The 24,946-nt window shown below is 48.2% G+C and overlaps 1 protein-coding gene across 1 annotated transcript in view; it reads right to left on the reverse strand.

Annotated features, from left to right (window-relative positions):
* Positions 1–786: 786 nt before the first annotated feature.
* The window catches only part of LOC134087375 (guanine nucleotide-binding protein G(I)/G(S)/G(T) subunit beta-1-like), a 37,316-nt gene continuing 13,156 nt past the window's right edge, over positions 787–24,946 (reverse strand). Inside the window, exons 2-11 of the mRNA XM_062540825.1 lie at positions 13,019–13,131; positions 12,362–12,400; positions 12,058–12,164; positions 8,670–8,733; positions 8,266–8,428; positions 6,701–6,767; positions 6,219–6,420; positions 5,542–5,758; positions 4,538–4,653; positions 787–3,527 (exon numbers count right to left, since the gene is read on the reverse strand). Of these exons, the coding sequence (XP_062396809.1) occupies positions 4,547–4,653; positions 5,542–5,758; positions 6,219–6,420; positions 6,701–6,767; positions 8,266–8,428; positions 8,670–8,733; positions 12,058–12,164; positions 12,362–12,400; positions 13,019–13,075 (1,023 nt within the window). The 5' untranslated portion in view covers positions 13,076–13,131 and the 3' untranslated portion in view covers positions 787–3,527; positions 4,538–4,546. The remainder of the gene's footprint in view (positions 3,528–4,537; positions 4,654–5,541; positions 5,759–6,218; positions 6,421–6,700; positions 6,768–8,265; positions 8,429–8,669; positions 8,734–12,057; positions 12,165–12,361; positions 12,401–13,018; positions 13,132–24,946) is intronic.

A 24,946-nucleotide genomic window follows, 5' to 3' on the forward strand; every position in this document is an offset into this window, starting at 1 on the left:
CGAGGAGACGTCATGTGAACAGAGACCATCCCACTTAGACCACGGAGAGAGAAGTCATCCCACCCTCCCTCGCAACTACAGTACGTCTCCGATGTTCAGTAATGAACTCCCAGCTTAAATGGCAGCAGGATGGATGACGGCCCTTTGCATCCATTGCACAGGTCAGTGTTGTTCCACTGCACACTGGCTCCCTCTGGTGGAAGAGCAACACTGTGGCACAACTCCTGCCCCTTTCCCCATATACAGTACACAAAAGATGCAGACATCTTCTAAGAATGAAAACAGCATGTCTATGTGAATGATAGACCGACGTCAAGCTTTCCAGTTCAGTTGTCATGGGGATCTTTTTAGTGACAGCTGTCAGACTGGGCCAGAACCCCCCCCCCCCCCCCCCTCCCTGCAAGCTCCAACTCTGATTGGCTGGTAGTTTCCCCATCCCAGAGTTCAGGTCCTCAGTGGGCATCATGGCCTGTCTGGATCTGCTCTAGGGTTGCCCACACGGCCCTATGGCACCTTAGCTCTGACACTAGCGGTGGATCTGAAGAAGACCACACGGTCGAAACGTCATTTCTGTGCTAAAGAAAAGAAAAGAAAACAAAAAAGAAGGAAAAATGTCAAGTGTGCGATCTTTTTTTCCATTTTTTACCTTAGCTCTGACACTTCTACTTTTCTGCAAGCTTCTCCAACTTTAATTGACTGGTAGTGAATCCCCCCCCTACCCACACACCCCTCCCATCCCATCCCATCCCATCCCATCCCAGAGAAAGGAACCAGTAAGGCACCACATCATCTCAAACTGCTTTTTTTATTACATTTTAAATAACAGTACATTTTAATATAGTTTCTATCCTGCTTCCAGCTCTCGGTTGTACACTGACTTTAAACTTAAATACAAAAGTGAGGGGTACAGGTGGGTGCAGAGGTCTACAGCTAATTGTATGGAGAGAGAGAGCAGGAGAGAGAGCGATAGACGGAGAGAGAGAGAGAGAGAGGGATAGCCGAAGAGATAAAGAGATATATAGAGAGGAAGAGAGAGAGAGAGATAGAGAGAGAGGAGACAGCGTGAGAGAAAAGGAAAGGGAATTTAATTAATTGTATTTTTTTTTTTTTTATTATTTCTGTATTTTTTTGCCAACTCCAGGCCTATCGCACAATAACAGCACATTGTTTGTACAGAGTGTGGGGGGAGGGGGGAGGTGGGCCAGTACTGCTACAGAGGGGCGCGGCCTGGCGGCCGGAGCAGCCAATGGGGAAGCCACGCCGACCGACACGGACCGGCACGTCTGCCGCCCAGACGCCTCCCGCAAACACCTGCTGCTTACAAAAGGGCTCGGCCATCCCACACACACACTCTCGGAACTCCTCCGCTACAGGAAACAAAAACAACCAAAAGCTCTTTGTTCTATTCTTTGCCTGTGTGTGAGGCTGTGTTGACTCAGTGTGTGTGTGTGTGTGTGTGTGTTTGTGTGTGTGTTTGTGGGCTCATGTATGATAGAGAATGATTTTACATTTCAGAAGTGTGTAAGTGCAGCTAAATGTGTGTTTGGAAATGTGTGTGTGTGTGTGTGTGTTTGTGTAGTAATCAGTGTGTGTGGTCTCGGTGCATAGCTTTGACAGTTGATTTGAATTCGGTATTTATGCACAGAGTACCAAAAGAACATAAATATCATAGTGAGAAAGGTGGTCTACTCAACAGGTTATCTTCTCAAAGAAAAACATCAAAAGGACTTAGTTCCATATGCACCTCTTATAAGCAATTCTACAGCATGCGATTCTAACAGTTACCCCATCCATGGCAGACAACCAAAATCATTTTTTTTTATTTTTAACTTAAAAAGTTTTCATATCATTATTTTCAAACATTGATTTTTACAACAGGTCTCTCTCTGGCAGGCGGAGCTGAGTCGGACAGGGGAGTGTTGCCGCGCCGACGCCTGCGTTCCAAAAAGGAAATCCGGAATGATGCCCAATCCCCCCCCCCCCCCTCCCCTCCCCTCCCCCTTCCCCTCCCCATCACCCCCCCACCACCACCTCAAGCATAACACCAGTCCAAACTCAGACCCAGGAAAAGAAACCACAAAAGAACAAAAACCAGAGACAAATTAAATTAATAAACGATGGGTTCTCTTCATTTTCATTATTCTACAAGACCCAGACTGAGAGGAGGGAGGGGCGGGGGCGGGGGTGAGAGGGAGGTGAAGGGTCAGGGTTCAAGGTTCAGGGTTGAGGATCAGGCTGGGTTGGGTCGGGTCGGGACGGGTCGGGGAGGACACCATGATGGGAATAAGCATGTGCTTGGTTAGAGACATGATCCTATAGAGGGCACACACACTTAGAGCTGTGCATGATCCTATAGACAGCGCACACACACTTAGAGTTGTGCAAACGAAGAGAACACAAAGAGGAGGAAGAGGGACAGGGAAGGAGAGAGAGAGAGAGAGAGAAGAGAGAGAGAGGAGAGAGAAGAAAGAGAGGGAAGAGAGAGAGGGGGGATGGACATGATCCTGAAGGCTGGACTGAGGCCTCCCGGCAGCAGGAGGAACTGAAGCCTGCTGATGGAATCATCCGTGTGTCTATCTGGCCGACAACTGACTTTAAGAAATCCGCTTAAAAATGACAGTGTGCATTCATACCTGTGTGTGTGTGTGTGTGTGTGTGTGTGTGTGTGTGTGTTCTGAACGTGTGTTTGTGTCAGAAAGAGCTCGACTCTATAATAGTTTGACAGGAAAGGAAGCAGTGGCATTGGCTGATGCTTGTGTGTGTGTGTGTGTGTGTGTGTTTGAGCAGTGGTATTGGGTGGTGTGTGTGTGTGTGTGTGTATGTGTGAAGTGGTATTGGGTGGAGTGTGTATGTGTGTGTGTGTGTGTGTGTGTGTGTGTGAAGTGGTATTGGGTTGTGTGTATGTGTGTGTGTGTGTGTGTATGTGTATGTGTATGTGTGTGTGTGTGTGTGTGTGTGATGTGTCGTTCTTGTGATTCTTGGATACACTAATAATTCCTGCGCTTATCAACTGGGACGACAAACAATCAAACAAACAAACAAACAAACGAAAACAAAGAAATAAACCCAAAAAACAAACAAACAAACCCAAACGAAACCAACCTACCCAACAGAGAGCAGGGGGAAAGGGGGCAGGGCATAGGGGTGTGTGGGCGGGTTTAGGCCAGAATGGTCCCGAGAGGAATGACCAATCACAATCATGGTCCCGAAAGGAATGACCAATCACAATCATGTTTGAGTGGCCCCGCCCTATCAGGCTCATGCGTCTAGGGAGGGGTTCGGGATTGGAGGGAGGGGGGTGGGGTGGGGTGGGGGGGGTTGTTTGTGCTCTTAGTTTGTCTGATTTCTGCCCTTCCGAGTTTAGTTTGGGGTGGGAGAGGAGAGGGAAGGGGGGGGCGGGGGGGTGAGTGAGGTTTTCTTTTTTTCTTTCTTCCGCTGTGTTTGAGAAAATTGGATATGCAATAAAATTGAACGATTTGTTTGATGTTAGAATGGTCTTCCAGTCAACTTTGGAGTCCGGACGCCACCTGCAAACAGACCAAGCAGAGAGCAGAGTGCACTGGTGAGGACCAAGCTGAAACACACACACACACACACACACACACACACACACACACACACACACACACACACACACACACACACACACACACACACACACGGCTTTGAAGAAAGGCCAAGAGTCTGGACAGAGGAGCTGCACACTTTCACCGTCAGACAGCAGGGGGTGGCAGAGAGTCAACCATACTCACATGACATCACTTCCTGTTATGTCATGTAGAAACTGCTGCTGTAAGTGTGTGTGTGTGTGTTGATGTGTTCTGAGGAGGTGAGCTGAAGTAGGCCTTACTTTTACCTGACATGCAACAGCAGCAGGCTGTAAACTCATCTCTTTGCCCTCACTAAGATGGTTGGCAATCAAGCTCCAATCACATGACGTCGGGCTTTTAAAACAAGTCAAGCTTGTGGAGGTTGCTGCAGTAGTTTCTTACAGGCACATTTGGATGACCATGTGAAGGGCTGAGCAGAGTTTACTGCCCCCGGGGCAACTAGAAGAGCGTGTCAGGGGCAAGAGACTGCTGGCCCGGACGTTAAGCGGCCAGTAAAGCCAGAGTCGGTTTGTCTGCCCACTGCTAACTTGGGTGATTTCCGCTCGACCGTGATGCCAACTGGCTGGAGCTGGACATGTGCGGCTACTAACAGAACGAGGCGCTTGATTCCCACATCATAAAATAAGAGTTTCACACACACACACACACAGAGACAGACAGACAGAACGAGGCGCTTGATTCCCACGTCATAGAATAAGAGTTTAATGTGGCGGTGGCAATACAGAGCAGATATGTTGGCCCAAGGGAACAAGGGGACCTACATTGCTGTGCGCTTTAATACTGTGCACCTCGTGCTCACTCACACACACACACACACACACAGAGAGACAGAGAGACAGACAGACAGACAGACAGACAGACAGACAGACAGACAGACAGACAGACAGACAGACAGACAGACAGACAGACAGAGGTGTTTGGCTCACCTGCTGGCTTTAATTCCAGATCTTGAGGAAACTGTCCCAGGAGCCTGTGGCCACTGCCATGCCGTCGTCAGTTACGCCCAAGCAGCTAACGCGGTTATCGTGCCCCGCCAGCACTCCTACACACACACACACACACACACAAACACACACGGATAGAGTTAGAGTTCAGACTGATACAGTGGTACACATAGAAACATATGACTCAGTAGACACTAAAATGCATACACACCAGCAGCACTCATAAAAACACTCAAAGTATGCATGCACACACACACACACACACACACGAGCACTGAGTGTGTGACAGGTGACCTAACCAGTAGGCTGCGGCTGGCCACTATGCCAGAGTGTGAAATCAACATGGCACACATATACAAGTGTGTGTGTGCGCATTTGTGTCCCTGTACCATTTTCTTCATGTGGACAAATAAATGGCTAAAGTGTGTGTGTGTGTGTGTGTCACGGCTTTGCCTGGCTCCTCCTCCTGTTTGTCCTACGTCTGTCTCCTACAGGTGAGCTGGGCGCAGGTGTTTGGAGTCGCATTAATTACTTCCTGGTTTGGGCCTTTAAAAGAGTTCTCCAGACGAGGCTGGAGGTCGACCGCCGCTGCTCTCTCCCGCACCGACTTAGGATTTTGCTTTGCTTATTCATTGCACCTCATATACTGATTACATACACTTTTATTTCTAAGTTCAACTCCACTACTGACGTTACTTAAACCTATTCTGTTCAATTCTATTTATTTAATAAATCTAATATATATATCGCTACTCCGCGTGTGCCTTTCCCTATACTCTGTTGCTTGCTCTGAGCCAGGCTTGTAACAGTGTGTCTCACCGGCGCGGCACACATATACAAGTGTGTGTGTGCGCATTTGTGTCCCTGTACCATTTTCTTCATGCGGACAAATAAATGGCTAAAGCGCGCGCGCGCGTGTGTGTGTGTGTGTGTGTGTGTGTGTGTGTGTGTGTGTGTGTGTGTGTGTGTGTGTGTGTGCGTCTCACCGGCGCGGTCGGCCTTGAGGGAGTCCCAGACGTTGCAGTTGAAGTCGTCGTATCCGGCCAGCAGCAGGCGGCCGCTCTTGGAGAAGGCCACGGAGGTGATGCCGCAGATGATGTTGTCGTGGGAGTAGACCATCAGCTCCTGGTCCGCGCGCAGGTCAAACAGCCTGCAGGTGGCGTCGTCCGAGCCCGTGGCAAACGCGTTCCCGTTGGGGAAGAACTGAACACACACACGGAAAACACACGGTCTTAACATACAGCAATATACAACCAGCCTGCATGAACCAAGCCCATGAAGACAATTGTGTGGCTGTGTATGTGATGGATGCGTGTGTGTGTGTTTGTATGTGTGTGGGTCTGTATATGTGTTGGGCGTGTGTGTGTCTCTGTGTGTGTGTGTGTGTGTGTGTGTACCAGAAACAGGGAGAGAGGGGATATACAGAGTGAGAATGGGGGAGTTTGAATGAGAGAGAGAGAGAGCAAGATAGAGTCGGAAGAGAGAGAGAGAGAGAGATGGAGAGAGAGAGAGAGAGACAGAGAGAGAGAGAGAGAGAGAGAGAGAGAGAGAGAGAGAGAGAGAGAGAGAGAGAGAGAGAGAGAGAGAGAGAGAGAGAGCGCAAGAGTGTGTAAGGAACAGAAGAGTAAGTAAGCGAGTGAGTGAGCGAGCGAGCGAGCCTTACACAGATGGCGTTGATGTCGGACTCGTGTCCGGTGAAGGTCTGCCGGCACATGCCTTCTCTGACGTCCCAGAGCTTGGCGGAGGCGTCGCAGGCGCCCGACACAAAGGAGCGCGTGTCCGGGGCCAGGGACAGGCTCATCACGTCGCCGCTGTGGCCCGCAAAGGTGGTCGTCTGCTGCCCGGTCTCAATGTCCCACAGAGCACTGACACACACACGCACACACACACACACACACACACACACACAGTTAAGGAGGCAGACAGCATACACAAACACACGTCACATTGAGAATGCCTGGTATGAACACTATAATGGCTGTGTCTAAAATGAACCATCTACATGCCCGTTCCGTGTTCCGTTCCTAGCCGATAACACACATACACCTCCCTCAACCAGACCCTTACCCTTCTTCTGTGTGTGTGTGTGTGTGTGTGTGTGTGTGTGGCCATTAAGTGTCCATGTGCTGCAGTACACAAACTCACCAGCTGGTGTCTCCAGAGCTGGTGACAATCTGATTGTCATCCAGGAAACGACAGCAGGAGAGGTACCCTGAGGGAGAAAGAGATAGAGAGAGAGGGAAGAGGAGAGAGAGAGAGAGAGAGAGAGAGAGAGAGAGAGAGAGAGAGAGAGAGAAAGGGAAGAGGAGAGAGAGAGAGAGAGAGAAAGAGAAGAGGAGAGAGAGAGAGGGAAGAGGAGAGAGGGAGGAGGGGTGGGGGAGAAAGAAAGGGAGAGAGGGAGGGGACAAAAAGAGAGAGGGGCAGTGATGAAGGAGAGGGAGGGAAGGAGAACACATTAATGTCTTCAGTGGTCTTGTAATCTCACACACATAACCTACAAGAGTGCGCAGCATGAGAGTGTGTGTGTGTGTGTGTGTGTGTGTGTGTAGTCTAGCATGTAATACATGTAGGTGTGTGCCTGTGTGCAAGTGTGTGTGTGTGTGTGTGTGTGTGTGTGTGTGTGTGTGTGTGTGTGTGCATTCTGATGTGTCTTCCATGTCTGACATAAACGTGTGTGCGTGTGTGTGTGCGTGTGTGTGTGTGTGTGTGTGTCCTGATTCAGGACATCTACAGGCTGCTGCCACTTGTGTGAGGCGGGTTCAGACTCCAGTGGGATGATAGTTATCGTGTGTGTGTGTGTGTGTGTGTGTGTGTGTGTGTGTGTGTGTGTGTGTGTGTGTGTGAGAGAGAGAGGATAGGCTCTCATTTATCACATAGTAATTAAGAGTGAGGAGCAGCCAGCCCTCTACGGTAGCTCAGGTCCACACACACACACACACACACACACAGTTCAGCTTCACACACACAGCTTGGATCCACTGAGTGCTTGGATTCCATCTTACTGCTCCAAGTGTGTGTGTGTGTGTGTGTGTAGGGTGATGTGGTGTGCTGCAGGTGTGTGTGTATAGTAGTAACATATCTGTGTGAAGTGTCAGGTGTGCTAATGAACTTAGGAAGGTGTCTGTGTGTGTGTGTGTGTGTGTGTGTGTGTGTGTGTGTGTGTGTGTGTGTGTGTGTGTGTGGCAGTGACACGTGGGCAAACTTGCCTGATACTATATTTCAAACCAACTGTGACTTCAATGCAGTAGTGTCTGCATTATTTTACCAGGCTGTTCACCATCCTGTGTCAAAAAACTACTACTTCTTTACACAAAGGCTGACAGACTTTCATTACTGTTCTGTCTCCATTGTCCTGTTGTGTGTGTGTGTGAGTGTGTGTGTGTGTGTGTGTGTGTGTGTATCTGCATCTTTCTCATGATTAGAGTAAGTCAGTGATGCTTTAGAGAGTAAAAAGGGCCTTTTACGCAGAGGACCAGTCTGCGTATCACTGGTGTGTGAGTCCGTCACCTCTGGTCCTGGATGCGAGAGTGTGTGTGTGTGTGTGTGTGTGTGTGACCTGTGCACCCTGCCAATTCACGTCTGATGCTTGTGTACATGTGCGTGCGTGCATACGTATGCGCCTGTGTGTGTATGCGCGTCTCTGTGTGTGTGTGTGTGTTTTGTGAGTGAGAGAGTGTGTGTGTGCGTGAGTGTGTGTGTGTGTGTGTTACCTGTGTGCCCTGCGAGCTCGCGGCTGACGCGGACGTTGCCTTCGCGGGTCTTGAGGTTGTAGATGGAGCAGATGTTGTCCAGTCCTCCGCAGGCCACGTAGTTCCCAGAGGGGGCATACGCGCACGTCATGACCCACGAGGAGCGCAGGGGGATGGCATGGACCTGACCACAGAACACACACACACACACACACACACACACACACACACACACACACACACACACACACACACACACACACACACACAGTCACCACAAGTGGAAACGTCAGGCTAGCCAACAGAAATCAGCTCAACTCTTCATAAAATGCAGTAGGGGTTTGACCAAAGGGGGGAGATTTCTCCACTGCTTTGGTAAAACAAACATCAACAAGTGTGTGTGTGTGTGTGTGTGTGTGTGTTACCTTGTTTGTGGTGTAGCTGTCCCAAATGATGAGCTTGCCATCCTGGGATGCACTGACTAGAAGCCTGAAGAAGGGAGAGAGAGAGAAAAAGAAAGAAAAAGAAAGAAAGAGAGAGAGAGACACAGAGAGAGAGAGAACAGAAAAACAGAAAGGTTAATAATCAAATGGACTTGAGTGGAATTTCCTTGTTGACATGCAAAACAAAATGCAAACGTAGCCTCTATGATTCCTTAACAGGCTTTTGTCACGTACGTACACACACACACACACACAAACACAGTTACGTGAAGCTGACTCCATATGAAAGGGTGGATTCCACATTGAAGTACTGTTATCAGTACCACGGCCAAATCTCTAACCATACATACACATACACACACGCATACATACACATACACACACGCATACACACACACACACACACACACACACACACACACAGTGTCTATTCAGATGCAAACTCTCCACACACGCATTCCCACACACACAGCTAGCTTGTCCATAGTGTTTTGAATATGCAAAGCCACTCATCCTCGTGCTAAACAGGAACATGGCGTCAGCAAGGGCAGCATCTCTGTGTCTGTGTATTGCTCAGTAAAACAGACACACACACACACACACACACCACACCCATCTCCAAAATACACACACAGACCGATACACGCAGAAACACTAAACAACACTCAACACACAAACAACTCAATGTCTATATAACTATAACCACAATCTCTCTAGGAGCGGGTCTCACTCTCTCTCTCTCTCACACACACACTCTGGTAGTGAGATGTTACACACACACACACACACACACACACGGTGTCTCTGTGCTAGTAAGATGCTTATGGGAGATTGAGAGCATCAGCTTACCTTGAATACTAAAGCAATGGGGACGGAGTGGAATTAAACTCACTGTCCATTCCTAGATTACAGCCCCAAACACACTTTATCACACACACACACACACACACACACACTCATTATACTGATTTACAACATTGCAATGATACCAGTAACACACAACCTACATGTTATGGAAGCACCAATACGCCATAACAAACGATCTTAGTTGGGGAAATTGAGTGCATTTCTTCAGTTCACACTGGCAGCCAAGGCAACAACCAGTTAATTAGCTTCTTACCACCAGAATATCAGAACCAGCATCATCTTAGAATCAGCTTTATTGGCCAGGTTTGCGTGAGCAAACAAGGAATTTGACACCGGTTAATCTTTGCTCTCAAGTACACCACTCAGCCATTAGCCTATTGTGTTATTACAGCAACGTTAGCTTCTAACCTGAAACACATTAGCCTACTCTACAACCAGAAATACAACATTGCCCTGCCATAAGCACAGAAACTTTAGCTAACTCCTACCACCAGCACATTAGCACTCCCTATTGTTAGCCCAAGCTAGACTGCTGAGGATCAATGCTATTGCTGCATACCCTTGCTAGCCTGATACGGTGCGCTATTGCCATGAGCCCTGGCTAGCCCGATGAGGTGCAAAGCTATTGCCATGAGCCCTGGCTAGCCCGATGAGGTGCAAAGCTATTGCCATTAGCCCTAGCTAGCCTGATGAGATGCAAAGCTATTGCCATTAGCCCTGGCTAGCCTGATGAGGTGCAAAGCTATTGCCATTAGCCCTGGCTAGCCTGATGAGGTGCAAAGCTATTGGTGTTGGCCCTAGCTAGCCTGAGGTGGTGTATAGCTATTGGTGTTAGCCCTAGCTAGCCTGAGGTGGTGTATAGCTATTGGTGTTAGCCCTGGGTATGCAAAGCTATTGGTGTTAGCCCTGGCTAGCCTGAGGTGGTGTATAGCTATAGTTGTTAGCCCCGGCTAGCCTGACGAGGTGCAAAGCTATTTTGGTGCCGGCAGACTGGTGTCCTGGTGTCTCTGCCCAAGACCAGGTGCTTCAAACAATTAACTCCCAACATGAGCACCTAAAATTAACCACACACACTCCCACAGCTCAGGGTCCACACTAGTCTCTCTATGACACACAAACACACACACCATCCGCACATACAACCCTCTCACACACAGAGACACCAGACTCAGACTCAGAAGAGGGAGAATTGGTGTGTGTGTGGCTGTTTATAAGTGTGTGTGTGTGTGTGTGTGTGTGTGTGTGTGTGTGTGTGTGTGTGTGTGTGTGTGTGTGACGCAGAAAAGCAACATGACAAAGCAGCTTGGCTCCCTCCGGGAAGGGCCACACCTGCTGGCTAGCAATTAGCTACCCAACATTCAGCTGATGCACACGCACAGGGGGAATAAGAGAGACAGAGAGCGAGAGAGAGAGAGAGAGAGAGAGAGAGAGAGAGAGAGGGAGAGCGAGGAGGCCGAGAGAGAGAGGGGGGGAGGGGAGGTAGAGAGAGAGAAGAGAGAGAGAGAGGGGGGGGGTATGGAAAATAACACTGTACTGCACTGGATCATGGGTAATCAGAGGATTCAGCCACACCCAAACAATCATCTCTCTCTCTGGCTGAAAAACAATGATGGGTAATGATGAGATGACAGACAGCAGGGAACAGAGAAGAGAAGAGAAGAGCAGAGAAGAGCAGAGAAGAGCAGAGAAGAGAAGAGAAGAGAAGAGAAGAGAAGAGAAGAGAAGAGAAGAGAAGAGAAGAGAGGTCCAAGGAGATGGAGGGGGGCATAGGGATAAATAGAAACCATGGGTTGTGATGGGAGGATAGAGATAGATAGAGAGAGAGGGAGAGAGAGAGAGAGAGAGAGAGAGAGAGAGAGAGAGAGAGAGAGAGGGAGAGAGGGGGAGTAATAGTGAAAGAGAGAGACAGGGAGAGATAGAGATAGAGATAGAGAGAGATGGAAAGGTCTTTTTCTTTATTTATTTGGCTGATGCCTTCATCCAAAGCGACTGGCAGATGTCATTTAATTGCTCCAATTCCCTGGAGCACCTTGCTGTTGGGGGTGAGTAGGGAAGGAGGGAGGACAGAAGGGATGCAGGTGGAGAGAGAAAAGAAAGAAAGAAAGGAAGACAAAGAGAAAGAATGGGAAGGAGGGAGAAAAAGAGGCAAAGAGAGGAAAAGAGGGAGGGCAGAGAGGTGTGTTACCTGGAGAAAGAGAGAGAAGGAAAGAGAGGGAAAAAGGGAGAGAGGAAGAGAGGGATGGCAGAGAGGTGTTGTACCTGGAGAATGAGAGAGAGGAAGAGGGAAAGAGGGAGAGAGGGAGAGAGGGAGAGAGGGAGAGAGGAAGAGAGGAAGAGAGGGAGAGAGGGAGAGAGGGAGAGAGGAAGAGGGAGAGAGGGAAAGAGGGAGAGAGGGAGAGAGGGAGAGAGGGATGGCGGCGAGGTGTTGTACCTAGAGAATGAGAGAGAGAATGAGAGAGAGGAAGAGGAAGATGGAAAGAGGAAGAGAGGTGAGGTGTGTTACCTGGAGTCGGTGCCCCAGTGCATAGCGTAGATCTTGGCCAGGTGACCCCTCAGTGTCCTCCTGGTGCGCATCTGGATCCGCCCCACGGGGTCGATGTTGGCTGTGATCTGCACACACACACACACACACACAACACACATGTGAGTCTCTCCATAACACACACAAACACACACACTCTCTCTTGTATTGATCACGCAACAGATTAGGTGCTACAGGTCTCTCTCTGTCTCAGACACAATCGCGCACACACGCACGCACGCACCCACTCGTGTGTGTATAGTCTGTATATATAATGTTCATTTACCTGGGACAGGGTGGCATCGGCGCAAGCTTTCCTGGCATCCTGGAGAAAACAAACACACACCACGTTCAGTCAAAACTTAAGAATTAGGCAACCAGTCTGACCAGACAGCATGTGGGTCCAGGACAAACTGACTGTATGATTGAGTGTGTGTAGGGGAGGGAGAGGAAGGTAGGTAGACAGACAGAAAGAAAGATAGACAGACAGGGAGGCACACAGACAGATGGAGAGACATAGATAGTGTGTATATGTGCATGTATGCATATGTGTACAGTGTATATATGCATTATTATTCTGTGCTAATGTTACACTATGATATACATTTGTTTGACTGCTTTGGCAACATGAATGTCTTGTTTGTCATGCCAATAAAGCATCTTTGAATTTGAATTTAGAGACACAGACTGGGAGAGAGACAGACAGATAGAGACAGACAGGGAGGCACACAGACAGACAGGAAGGCACACAGACAGATAGAGAGACAGACAGGAAGGCACACAGACACAAAAAAGCTGGTGATGAGAGAGAGGGAAGGCTTTGAGAGAATAGAGGAAGTCATGGAGTTGGATGGGAACAAAGAGCACAATGTGTGTGTGTGTGTGTGTGTGTGTGTGTGTGTGTGTGTGTGTGTGTGTGTGTGTGTGTGTGTGTGTGACTGACCCGGATCTGGTTCTTGAGCTGCTCAGCCTCCTGGCGTAGCTGGTCCAGTTCGCTCATTTTCCGCTGCTAGTGTGTGTGCTTCTCTCCGACCTCGCTCTGGGAAACGCACTGATCTGGAGAGAGAGAGAGAGAGGGAGAAAGAGAGGGTTACACATATGCAGATAGGAAATGTTTGAGGGCTTATAATTTAACATAATTCAACATAATTCAGGTTTTTTTATTTGGGGTCATACTGATGCAACAGTAGCCTGTGAAGGAGGAAAGGCCACAGCCAGAGTTGTCAGCACACATTCTTATGCCGCAGGTTGGTATGTGAGGAAAGCCACGTGAAACTGTAGCCAACACTTACACGGTGCAACATTGCCAAATAGAGATCACCCAATACGGCAGCTAGCAAGCAAGCAATGTAAGCACTGACATTACATTGTCGGAGCAACTTTGGGTTAAGCGCCTTGCTCAAGGGCACAACGGTGGAAGCCGGGAATTGAACCGACAACCTTCAGGCTACTGCACGCTAGCCCAGCTCCTTAACCACTACCCTACCACCACCCCATCCATACAAATAGGCTACTGTAACTAGGAAGAGTCGTCCATAGAAATACCGCAAGCTAGCAAGCTAGTTAACAGTGCCATCCATAAAAATAGGCTACTGCAGCTAGCAAACTAGCTAACTGTGCCATCCATACAGATACTGCAGGTTGCAAGACAGCTAACTGTGCCAACCTTGCTGCAGGTGGTGGGGACAGAAAGGCACATTGTTCTACTTTTAGCAAGTTAGCTTGCTAGTTGTAGACAAATGTCTGACAGAATAATGAATCAGAATATTTATTTAATGTATCATTCAATTGCTTACTTGTTGTTGGGAGAACCTGGTTTCCCAATAATGGGATGTCTCAATGTTTTAGACTGGAAAGGCAAGACCTTACCAAAGTGTTTCCCAAACCACCTCTAAGTAGTTTCCCCAACTTTCATAACAATATTTTTAAGCTCTTAAGCATCACAAAAACTGTGTTCGGGTATATCTCAGAGTCCTCCTGACCAATCGATCCCTTACAGAAGGCATCCCGAGCTAAAGACGTTTCAGAAAATGCCCCTAAATGTGAAGGTTGAGCTTAAAGTAATACATAGGAATGACGTGGCGCTAAGGCGGCTTTGGAAAACTGAGGCTGGGATAATAAACTGAACGGCTTTGGGGTCGTCTGAGTCAGAGGTCCTCTCTCTTAAAGGAGGAAGAAATAACGAATATGAGGGGCCCTCGTTTGCAGAAAGAGCCAAGTGTGTTTAGCACAACGTCCAGCAGCGTGGTCGTGACCCCGCCAAGCTTGTGCTTGGGGTCCATCTCACGGTATTAAAATATCAAGTGGAGTTTGCCTTGTTTATTAAATCAGCTTTAGCTGGACTTCAGACTCTGAACTTCCGTCCCGCGTTTCACGGCGCCATTTAGCCAAGGAACAAAAATGAACAGGAGGTGTCCCCAACACTCTGCGAATCACCCAAACTGTTGAACTGTGTGGCTGTTGAATTGCTAAAAGCGTCTCTCTCTAAGGACTGTAGATCCGTAGGTAGGCTAGCTGGACATTCAGAGAGGTTATGGGAACCAACGGATCTATAAATAGATCACTGGATCTCCTGAGCATCCGGACAGGACAGAAATTCAACCGGACCTTGAATTCACTAAACACACTCAGTCCTCGGCAGAGGAATAGGTGTGGAGCGGTAAAATGACACTCACAGATCAGCACTCATCATACACACACAAACATACATACACACACACACACACACACACACACACACAAACACTACCCCTCGTGAGCATAACCGTGGTGACAATAGAACAGGCAGCAGCACAGAGGATGCTGTTCCAGCAGACCTCCACGGCAACGGCCTGTTCCCTTCAGAAGAGAAATCCACTGGTGTCCATGCCAACCAGAAGCTGTTACTAAGCAACAGGATTCTGCTGCGAGTTAGCCTAGTGCTGAAAATCACACCTCTCTCTCCCTCTCTCTCTACCCCCCCCCCCCCTCCACACACACCACCCCCAGTCCTCCCCCTCCTACTCACCCCCCACCCCCCACCTCCTCTGCTCTCCAATCCAATGCGATGTGGAGCTCCAGTGTGCTTAAATCACATATTCTGGGTGCCGTCTCCTACAATCTCCTACCCTTGCCGCCCACCCCACCCAACACACACTCACACACAAATGTAAGCGCACACACACACACACACTTCCTGAGTATGAAGCATACGCCCCCACATGAACAAAAATGCTAAAAACACCCAGTGCCTCGTCACACACCCTTCCAAAATACAATGCTCTCGCCTCTCTTTCTCTCCCTCACACACACACACACACACACACACACACACAGAGCCATGTCCGCTTTTAACGCCAGAGGCCAGACATAGAATAGATGGAAGGACAAGAATGAATGGACACACACACACACACACACACACACACACACGTCCTGGGTCAGGCTGAGACTATCTCCAATGTCATTGGCGTAATCCAGGGACACAGTTGATTCAGCTGGACCAAGACAATCCGGTTAAGACCCAACCTGCTGATGGCCTAAAGAAGCAGCTCTCTCCATGACCCCAATCCTCATCCTGCTCAGCTTACTTACCCTACACACACACACACACACACACACACACACACACACACACACACACACACACACACTCTCACTCAAGATCACTCTCACTTTCACCATCACTACTGAACCTAGTCACTACACACTTTCTCGTTGTACACATACTCTAGACTGAAAACCTGTTTAATTCCCTCCTTACTTATCCTTACCCTTTCTCTCTCTCTCTCCCTTTCACTCTCGGTCATCCTCACCAGCCTAAGATGAGGAGGAATGCAGAGTCGATCAGCAGCAGTTCCTCACAAAGTACCTCAGTAGAGAACCTTAGAGCAGATATCCCATACCTCAGTGGAGAACCTTAGAACAGATGTCCCATACCTCAGTGGAGAACATTAGAGCAGTCATCCCATACCTCAGTGGAGAACCTTAAAGCAGTCATCCTATACCTCAGTGGAGAACGTTAGAGCAGTCATCCCTGTCTGCTGCCTATATTCTCCGTCTCCAGGCCCGACTCAACGAGTGCAGAGCACATCGAACCGCATTACACCTGCAGGCCCACTCACACTCACCCACCTGTTCCCCACATTCAGCACAGGACCACACACATACACACACACACACATCCATATCTCCACTACAACTGGCCAAGAAGTAAACACACTCGAACACACACACACACACACTCCCCTCTTATGCTCCCGGTCCAAGCGTCCAGTTGCTTACCTGCCTGCTGCAGTGACCCCGGCAGTGGTGAGGTGTGAGCTGCTGTGTGTGAGAGGGTGAGAGCGAGAGTGTGTGTGAGGGCGTGTGTGTGTGAGTCTGAGGGAGAGCTGAAGACCTGGCTACACAGACGCGACGCATCACCTGTCTGGCCCTTAGCCTGCTGCCCTCCCATTGGCTGGCAGGGGGCACCTGGGCGTGGAGGGGGCAAGGGGCCGCCCCTAATCCTCCCATCAAAATGTGTCATGGATCTTAAGAAGCCTAATGCTGGGGTCACATACACACACACACACACACATGTAAGTGTGTGTGTGTGTGTGTGTGTGTGAGTCTGAGTGAGCTGTAAGCTAGGTTAACTGATGAGAAAGTGAGCCATGATCGGTTTCATAGATATGTGACTCGATACTCGGTACATGCTATTCCATTATCTAGCACCAGAACCATTACCAGTCCTCTAGCACCGGCTCAGTACCAGTCATCTAGCACCAGAACCATTACCAGTCCTCTAGCACCGGCCCAGTACCAGAACCATTACCAGTCCTCTAGCTCCGGCCCAGTACCAGTACCAGTAGTCCTCTAGCACCGGCCCAGTACCAGTCATCTAGCACCAGAACCATTACCAGTCCTCTAGCACCGGCCCAGTACCAGTCATCTAGCACCAGAACCATTACCAGTCCTCTAGCACCGGCCCAGTACCAGTCATCTAGCACCAGAACCATTACCAGTCATCTAGCACCGGCCCAGTACAGTCATCTAGCACCAGAACCATTACCAGTCATCTAGCACCAGAATCAGTACCAGTCATCTTGCACCGGCCCAGTACCAGTCATCTTGCACCGGCCCAGTACCAGTCATCTTGCACCGGCCCAGTACCAGTCATCTTGCACCGGCCCAGTACCAGTCATCTTGCACCGGCCCAGTACCAGTCCTCTTGCACCGGCCCAGTACAGTCATCTAGCACCAGAATCAGTACCCCATCTAAGCGAGCTCAGTACCAGGCACCCAGGACCAGAGTTGCACTCAAATTTGCTAACAAGTACTGAGCTGGTTCTAGGCGTCTAGTACGGGACTTCTAGAGAAATTGCAAACATAGGTGAACGTTGGCCAACAGTTTTCCGTTAGCCTTGAGTTTTCGGGTGAACGTTTGCAAACAATCACAAACAGTCTGAGGAGGTAGTTCTCCGCGAACATACAGTGGAACTGGACATGAGTTTGACGAAGGCAACAACGCTAGAATGGAAACATGTTCACCACGAACATTCGCCCCTATTTGCCAGATTTGAAAGCACCTCAGCTCAGCACCCCATTCTCTTGAAGCAGCTCGATACCAGATATCTAGGAACCATCTCAGTACCAATCATCTAAAACCATTACAGTGCTCCATTCTCTAGAACCAGTTCCGTACCCCATTCTTTAGAACCAGTTCCATACTAAGCGCCTCTAACCAGCTCAGTATTTGCTGCTCAGTCTAGAACCAAGCCATTGCCCAATATTCACCACCCTGAGGAGGCCATTGGCACTGATGCCACGCTGCTGGTCTGTACCCATCACAGTACAATTGCCACGGATGGCCTGCTACTGCTACTGGTCTAAGCCCATCACAGTGCCATTGGCAGCGATGCCACATTACTGGTTCAATACCCACCACAGTATCATGGTCATATGTTGGTCTTTGCCATTTACAGTATAATTGGCAGTGATGCCACACTACTGGTCTATATCCATCACAGTATGATTGGCAGAGGTGCCAGGCCCCTAGTCTATGCCCATCACAGTATCATTGGCACAGGTGCCAGGCCCCTAGTCTATGCCCATCACCTCCACCTGAGCAGGGCTCTAGAGTTAGCCAGCTAGCGCTCATAACCCCATTAAGCCCCCTCGGCTAGCACACACACACCTTCCGCCTTCACCAGACCCATCAGCTATTATAATCCCCCTACGTACATGGAGGAGGGTGGACGTGGAGACACACACACACACAGACACACACACACACACACACACACACACACACACACACGGGGCCAGGCTCATCAATTACAGGGGGAATATCTGTGTAACTCAATAATTTATCAGTTATCTAGACAGCTAGCTGTAGCAGTGTCTATATTTGACTTGACCCAATCACATACTTGATCAAATCAAATTCTACTTTCCATCATCTCCAATCTTCCCATTGGGTGGGAGGAGGACCCGCCTCCGCCAATCACAGACCAGGGTTCTAAACAGACCACGCCCCTGAATTTTCAGAAGTATGTTAATTCCCTCCCATGACTGTTCTAATCAATGCTATTAAACACACACACACACACACACACACACACACACACACACACACACACACACACACACACACACACACACACACACACCAGGCCAATACTAATCCAGGTTCCTTGTCATAATACGTTTTATATATATCCTCATCCAGAACTGTTCCAACGCATGTTAGTAACCTCAGCCAAAACTGTAAGAACCCATGTCAGTAACCTCAGCCAGTTCGGTTCTAGTAATGCATGTTCGTAACCTCAGCCAGAACTGTTCTAACGGATACTAGTGACCTTAACCAGTAAGGTTCTAATGAATGTTAGTAACCTCAGCTAGTATGGTTCTGCTTCAAGCTGTGCGCAGAACAGTCATGGTTACAAATGTAGAAGTCTACCACGGACCAACTTCAACAGGAAATCAACAAGTACAAAGAACTCTTGTTGAAGGAACTGAAGATCAAAATTCACGAGTTGCAAACATTTTTTTGTGAAAGATGTAAAGACAATGTCAGTTAAAAGACCTAAAGACCACTGGAGTCCATGTGAATAGCACCACTTTCCTGTGAATATGTAAATATATTTCCTAGTATCTTTAACCTTTATTTTACCATGGAAAAGAATCACATTGAGATTACAATCTCTTTTCCAAGTGAGCCCTCGCCAAGAAGGCAGCGCATAGAGAATACACTTTAACAGACAACAAGCAACAAACAAGAGTAATAAATAAGAAATACAAACAGAAAATCACATGAGCATGAGTTTGTAGTGAGTGTCTATGGTTATGTACAGAGCATTGATGATCTGAAGACCTCTTAAGAGCGAGTGTGTGTCTGATTTTGAGTGAGTTTATGCGTCAGAGAAGAGTGTGTGTGTGTGTGTGTATGTAGAGAGGGACAGAGGAACGTTGAGGCTGAGCTGCGTTAGAGTGTGTGAGGAAGAAGTGTGTGTGTCTGTGCGAATGTGAGTGTCTCTGTGTGTGTGTGTGTGTATCTCTATGTGGGAGAGAGCGAGAGTGTGAGGGTGCGTTGAGGGGAAGGAGAGAGTGTGTGTGTGTGAGCGAGGGCTGCTTTTATACGCAGTTATTTTTAGAGAGGAGGTGGCAGGGTGCAGGGGAGGAGAGAGAGGAGGGAGAGCACAGCCCATAGTCTCCACTCACAACACACACTCTCTCACTCTCACACACACACACACACATTATACACACGGTAGAGGGAGAGCACAGCCCATAGTCTCCACTCACAACACACACACTCTCTCTCTCACACACACACTCTCTCTCACACTCACACACACACACACATTATACACACGGTAGAGGGAGAGCACAGTCCATAGTCTCCACTCACAACACACACACTCACTCTCTCACTCACACACACACATTATACACACAATAGAGGGAGAGCACAGCCCATAGTCTCCACTCACAACACTACACACACACACACACACACACATTACACACACGGTAGAGTGAGAGCACAGCCCATAGTCTCCACTCAACACACACGGTAGAGGGAGAGCACAGCCCATAGTCTCGACTCACAACACACACACACACACACACATCACATCACACGGTAGAGGGAGAGCACAGCCCATAGATTCAACACACACACACACACACACACACACACACACACACACACACACACACACACACACACACAGTAGAGGGAGAGCACAACCCATAGATTCAACACACACACACACACACACGCACACGTACACACACAGTAGAGGGAGAGCACAACCCATAGATTCAACAAACACAGTAAAAGGAAAGCACAGCCCATAGGCTCAATCACCTCATTCTCTGACACACACACAACCACTCAAACAAAAGGCTATCCCATTGAGTGACTGGGTTTCACTTCCCTTCTGAATAAGTGTGTGTGTGCGTGCGTGTGTGTGTGTGTGTGTGTGTCTGAAAGTGGCCTACATCCTGGGAGGAGGGCAGTTTGAGATAAAAGCATCAGCCAATACACCAACACACACACATACACAGCCTCTGTGTGTGTGTGTGTGTGTGTGTGTGTGTGTGTGTGTGTGTGTGTGTGTGTGCACATCCGTCCTGTTGGTTGTTGGAGCCTCTGATTTTGCTCCTAGTCTGGCTTTAAAAGCTTCCAATATTCATTATTCATGTGCTGTACCTGCTCAAAAGGGACTCTCTCTCTCTCTCTCTCTCTCTCTCTCTCTCTCTCTCTCTCTCTCTCTCTCTCTCTCTCTCTCTCTCTCTCTCTCTCTCTCTCTCTCTCTCTCTTCTCTCTCTCTCTCTCTCTCTCTCTCTCTCTCTCTCTCTCTCTCTCTCTCTCTCTCTCTCTCTCTCTCTCTCTCTCTCTCTCTCTCTCTCTCTCTCTCTCTCTCTCTCTCTCTCTAGCACATACACACACATATACACACTCTCTCTCTCTCTCTGTCTCTCCCTCTCTAACACACTTGCACATACACACAGAGCTCTGAAAAGGATCATTCAAGCCTATGAATGCATGGAGAGCAGAGGAGGAGAGAGAGAAAGAGAGAGTAAAGAAGGAGGGAGGGAGAGAGAGAGTAAAGGAGGGAGAGAGAGAGAGAGTTTCTAAAATCACACTTGTGTTATATAATGTTATGTTCTGATGTCTTCTATATATGTACTGTGCTTTGCCAACCCCGTCTCTGAATGGCCATGCCAATAAAACACATTGAATTGAACAGAGAGAGAGAGAGAGAGAGAGAGAGAGAGAGAGAGCGGAGAGAGAGAGAAAGAGAGAGAGAGAGAGAGTCAGAGAGAGAGGGAGAGAGAGCGAGAGAGAGAGCGAGAGGAGAGTATTTGGCCACTCCCATTCTCTGACAGGGGTGTGGTCTTCGCATTCCCCCACATGCTGCAAACTCAGTAACCATGACAACAGCCACTTAAACCAGCCTCATGCGCTCAAGCCTTACTCCTACCCCTCACCACACACACACACACACACCACTGAGAGAAGAGAGGCTCTTGCCCAGAACACAGTTCTGAGGTGTGTGTGTGTCCGCAAGGTGATAAATTCACCCTGATGCTGCTTGGTCCCACACCGAGCCATCTATTAAACATGCTGGCCTGGTTGTGTGTGTGTGTGTGTGTGTGTGTGTGTGTGTGTGTGTGTGTGTGTGTGTGTGTGTGTGTGTGTGTGTGTTTGTTGTAGGGCTGTTGGAACGAATTTCGGTATTCGAATATAATTCGAATTTGTAACAAATTAATACTATTCGAATGTTAAAATTATAATTCGAATGTGTTTTTTTTTTTTATTATAATTTTTTTAAGTGTTGACTATATTTAGCAAACGACAGCTTTAGGTGCTGCTGAGAGCTCCCTCCTCCTTTTCTCAGCGCTTCGGTCAAGTGTTTATTGTTGCTATGTTACCAAAACCGTCTGACAGTAAAGGCCAGCACGTCTTTTTGGAATGTTTGCCTAATGCTAGCTAACTAGCCAACGAGCTAACTGAAATGGCAGCAGTCGTTCAGCAGTCGGCTTCAGACAACCTGGGACCAAAACACGTCTACCTTTAACACGGCGAAATCCCCCTGAGCCCGTTATTTCTGTAACGTGAATGTAATGTTTCTCAGTCAGAAAATGGCTATAATTAACTTAGCAAGACAGCTATCACGTAAAACAAGTCAACTACGATGTCATAGTGGCAGTGGCATAGGCTAAGCCCGTTTTTACAGTGTGAGTAGATAGAAAAATAGTATATATTAATAATTTCTGTAACGTGAATGGGGCTATAATTTACTTAGCAAGACATCTATCACGTAAAACAAGTCAACTACGATGTCATAGTGGCAGTGGCATAGGCTAAGCCCGTTTTTACAGTGTGAGTGGATAGAAAAATAGTACATATTAATAAGTCAAAATTGACCATTAAATATTCGAATATAATTCGAATTTAGAAAAATAATAATGAATGAAATTCGAATGGGATAATAGAGGAAGATTGACAGCCCTAGTTTGTTGGGGGTGTTAAATAATGTACTCCCCCTCCTTAAAGCCATGGGGGTTTAACTCCTTCCTGTCTGAGCAGACCCCCTTCCTGACATCATACACACACACACACACACACACACACACAGACACGGCATGAATCCACACCTGCTGCCCTTGTTCCTAATCTAGTGTGTGTGTGTGTGTGTGACTGTGCATGATTGTGTGTGCACCTCAGGAAACGTGTGCACTGTGATGGCAGCAGGCAGCAATATACATCTGCCTCTGTGTGTGTGTGTGTGTGAGGAAGAAATGGCTGTGTGTGCTGCTGCAGTGTGTGTGTGTGTGTTGTTGGAGTGTTGCAAGAGAAAACAGGAAGTGGAAAGAGAGCATCCTCCTGAAACCTGCCCCACCTCTCTCTCCCGCTCTCTCGCTCTCTCGCTCTCTCACACACACACACACACACACACACACACACACACACACACTTTCAAACAACTGCCCCACCTCTCACATTGCGTTCTACTGACACCTGGCCCACCTCTGCCCTGACTTACCTACTTACTGACTCACTCACCCGCTCATACACACACACACACACACACACACACACACATACCTATCCTCTCAAAATCACCAATACACTAACCAAACACACACATCTCTATCTCTCACTCTCTCTCTCTCACACTCTCACACACACACACACACACACACACACACACACACACATACCTATCCTCTCAAAATCACCAATACACACACATCTCTATCTCTCACACACACACACACACACAGATATGCGCGCACACACACACACACACGTCACACACACGTCACGGCAGCGGCAGTGACAGAGCGAGAAGATTGGAATGCTGGACTGGCAGGCAGAGCAGACTGGAACACCGGAAAGTTCTACAAGGATACAGAAGGATCTGAACACTTCTAGGCCAAGAGCAACGACGTAGACCACGAGGACTTAAGATACAAAGTCTCACACACACACACCGTATTTTTCCAGCTGTAGAGTAAACATACATCACTGACTTGGAATAAGCATGTGGTGTTACAGGACACAACCACAGGGGGCTGTTCTCCGGCTTCAAGGCCTCTATGCAATGAAGTCTCTTCTAGGCCACGGACACAGACAGTGTCCTGTCACACACACACACACACACACACACACACACACACACACACACACACACACACACACACTTTGTAGAGGAGGACTTATGAGGGAGCATTCTATATGCTCCTGTAAATCTTAGGAAGCCAGCCTATGCTGGTGTGTGTATGTATGTGTGTGTGTGTGTATGTGTGTGTGTGTGTGTGGTCAGTCAACGCCTATGCTGAGGTCTGCTCAGTGTCACAATGATGGAACACTAGGGGTGCAAAGGTTCACCGACACGTTTCCTAAACGGATTTGAACGTCAAAGACGCAACTGTACACAGGCCTACGGATTGGTTAAAATGTTCTATGAACCGGCCGAAGGCTTGATTTTAAAACAACAAATCGGTTGCTGCTAAGCAAAACTGACCTTTGCAAAACCGAGCAAAGCAAACCTGCATTCAAAATGATATTATTACTACTACCATTTGTTACCATCAAAATGTTATGGAGCAACTCTCATTCACTGTACATCTGCACAGTCTGGTAAGAGGGTAAGTAGCGTCCAGGTTTACTGACATGGTAGCACACTGGTTGCAGAACAGAGTGAAACAGACACACTACATTGCTCAACACAAGGAAGGACTCACAGTGTGTGAGTGGAGTAAACGTGACTATTGCAGTGGTTTTGGATGAACTTATACATCCAGTCAGTCTGTGTGTCCTAACCACTAGCCTCTAACCTAGCTTCTTGGGCTCCAACAAACACTTCACCCTTCAGTGGGGGACTTTTGAACATTACGAGATCCTGTTCCACAACAAAGTAAGGTTCTAAAGTTCCATGTTGAATTCTAATGAAACATTCCCCGGTGTGACGGTACCACCTTCTCCGTGAGGTAACTTTACTCAGCCTCTCAAACTGCGCTCGCCCTCCTTTGGGGGTGCTCCCGCTTGCTCCGGGGAGGGGGACACACGGTAATATTGCCTACCCGTCACTGCTGATGTGACCAACTCGCTTCTCACAACGCGTCTTTACTTATTTATGACACGTACGAATCAAGACTGGCACTGGACAAGTAAAGCGCCGTTCACACCAAAACGTTAACTATAACGATATAACTATAAAAAATATATAGCTCTCCTTAATATGAATGACGACGTTCACACCAAAAGCGATAACTATAAAGATAACTAAAAAATATATAGGTCTCGTTAAATGAATGACGACGTTCACACATAACCTATAACGATAGCGTCGATGCATTGCATCCTAGGCTCCATCACAATAAATCGCAC

The sequence above is a fragment of the Sardina pilchardus genome, chromosome 7 (assembly GCF_963854185.1).
Source record: "Sardina pilchardus chromosome 7, fSarPil1.1, whole genome shotgun sequence".
NCBI lineage: Eukaryota > Metazoa > Chordata > Actinopteri > Clupeiformes > Clupeidae > Sardina > Sardina pilchardus.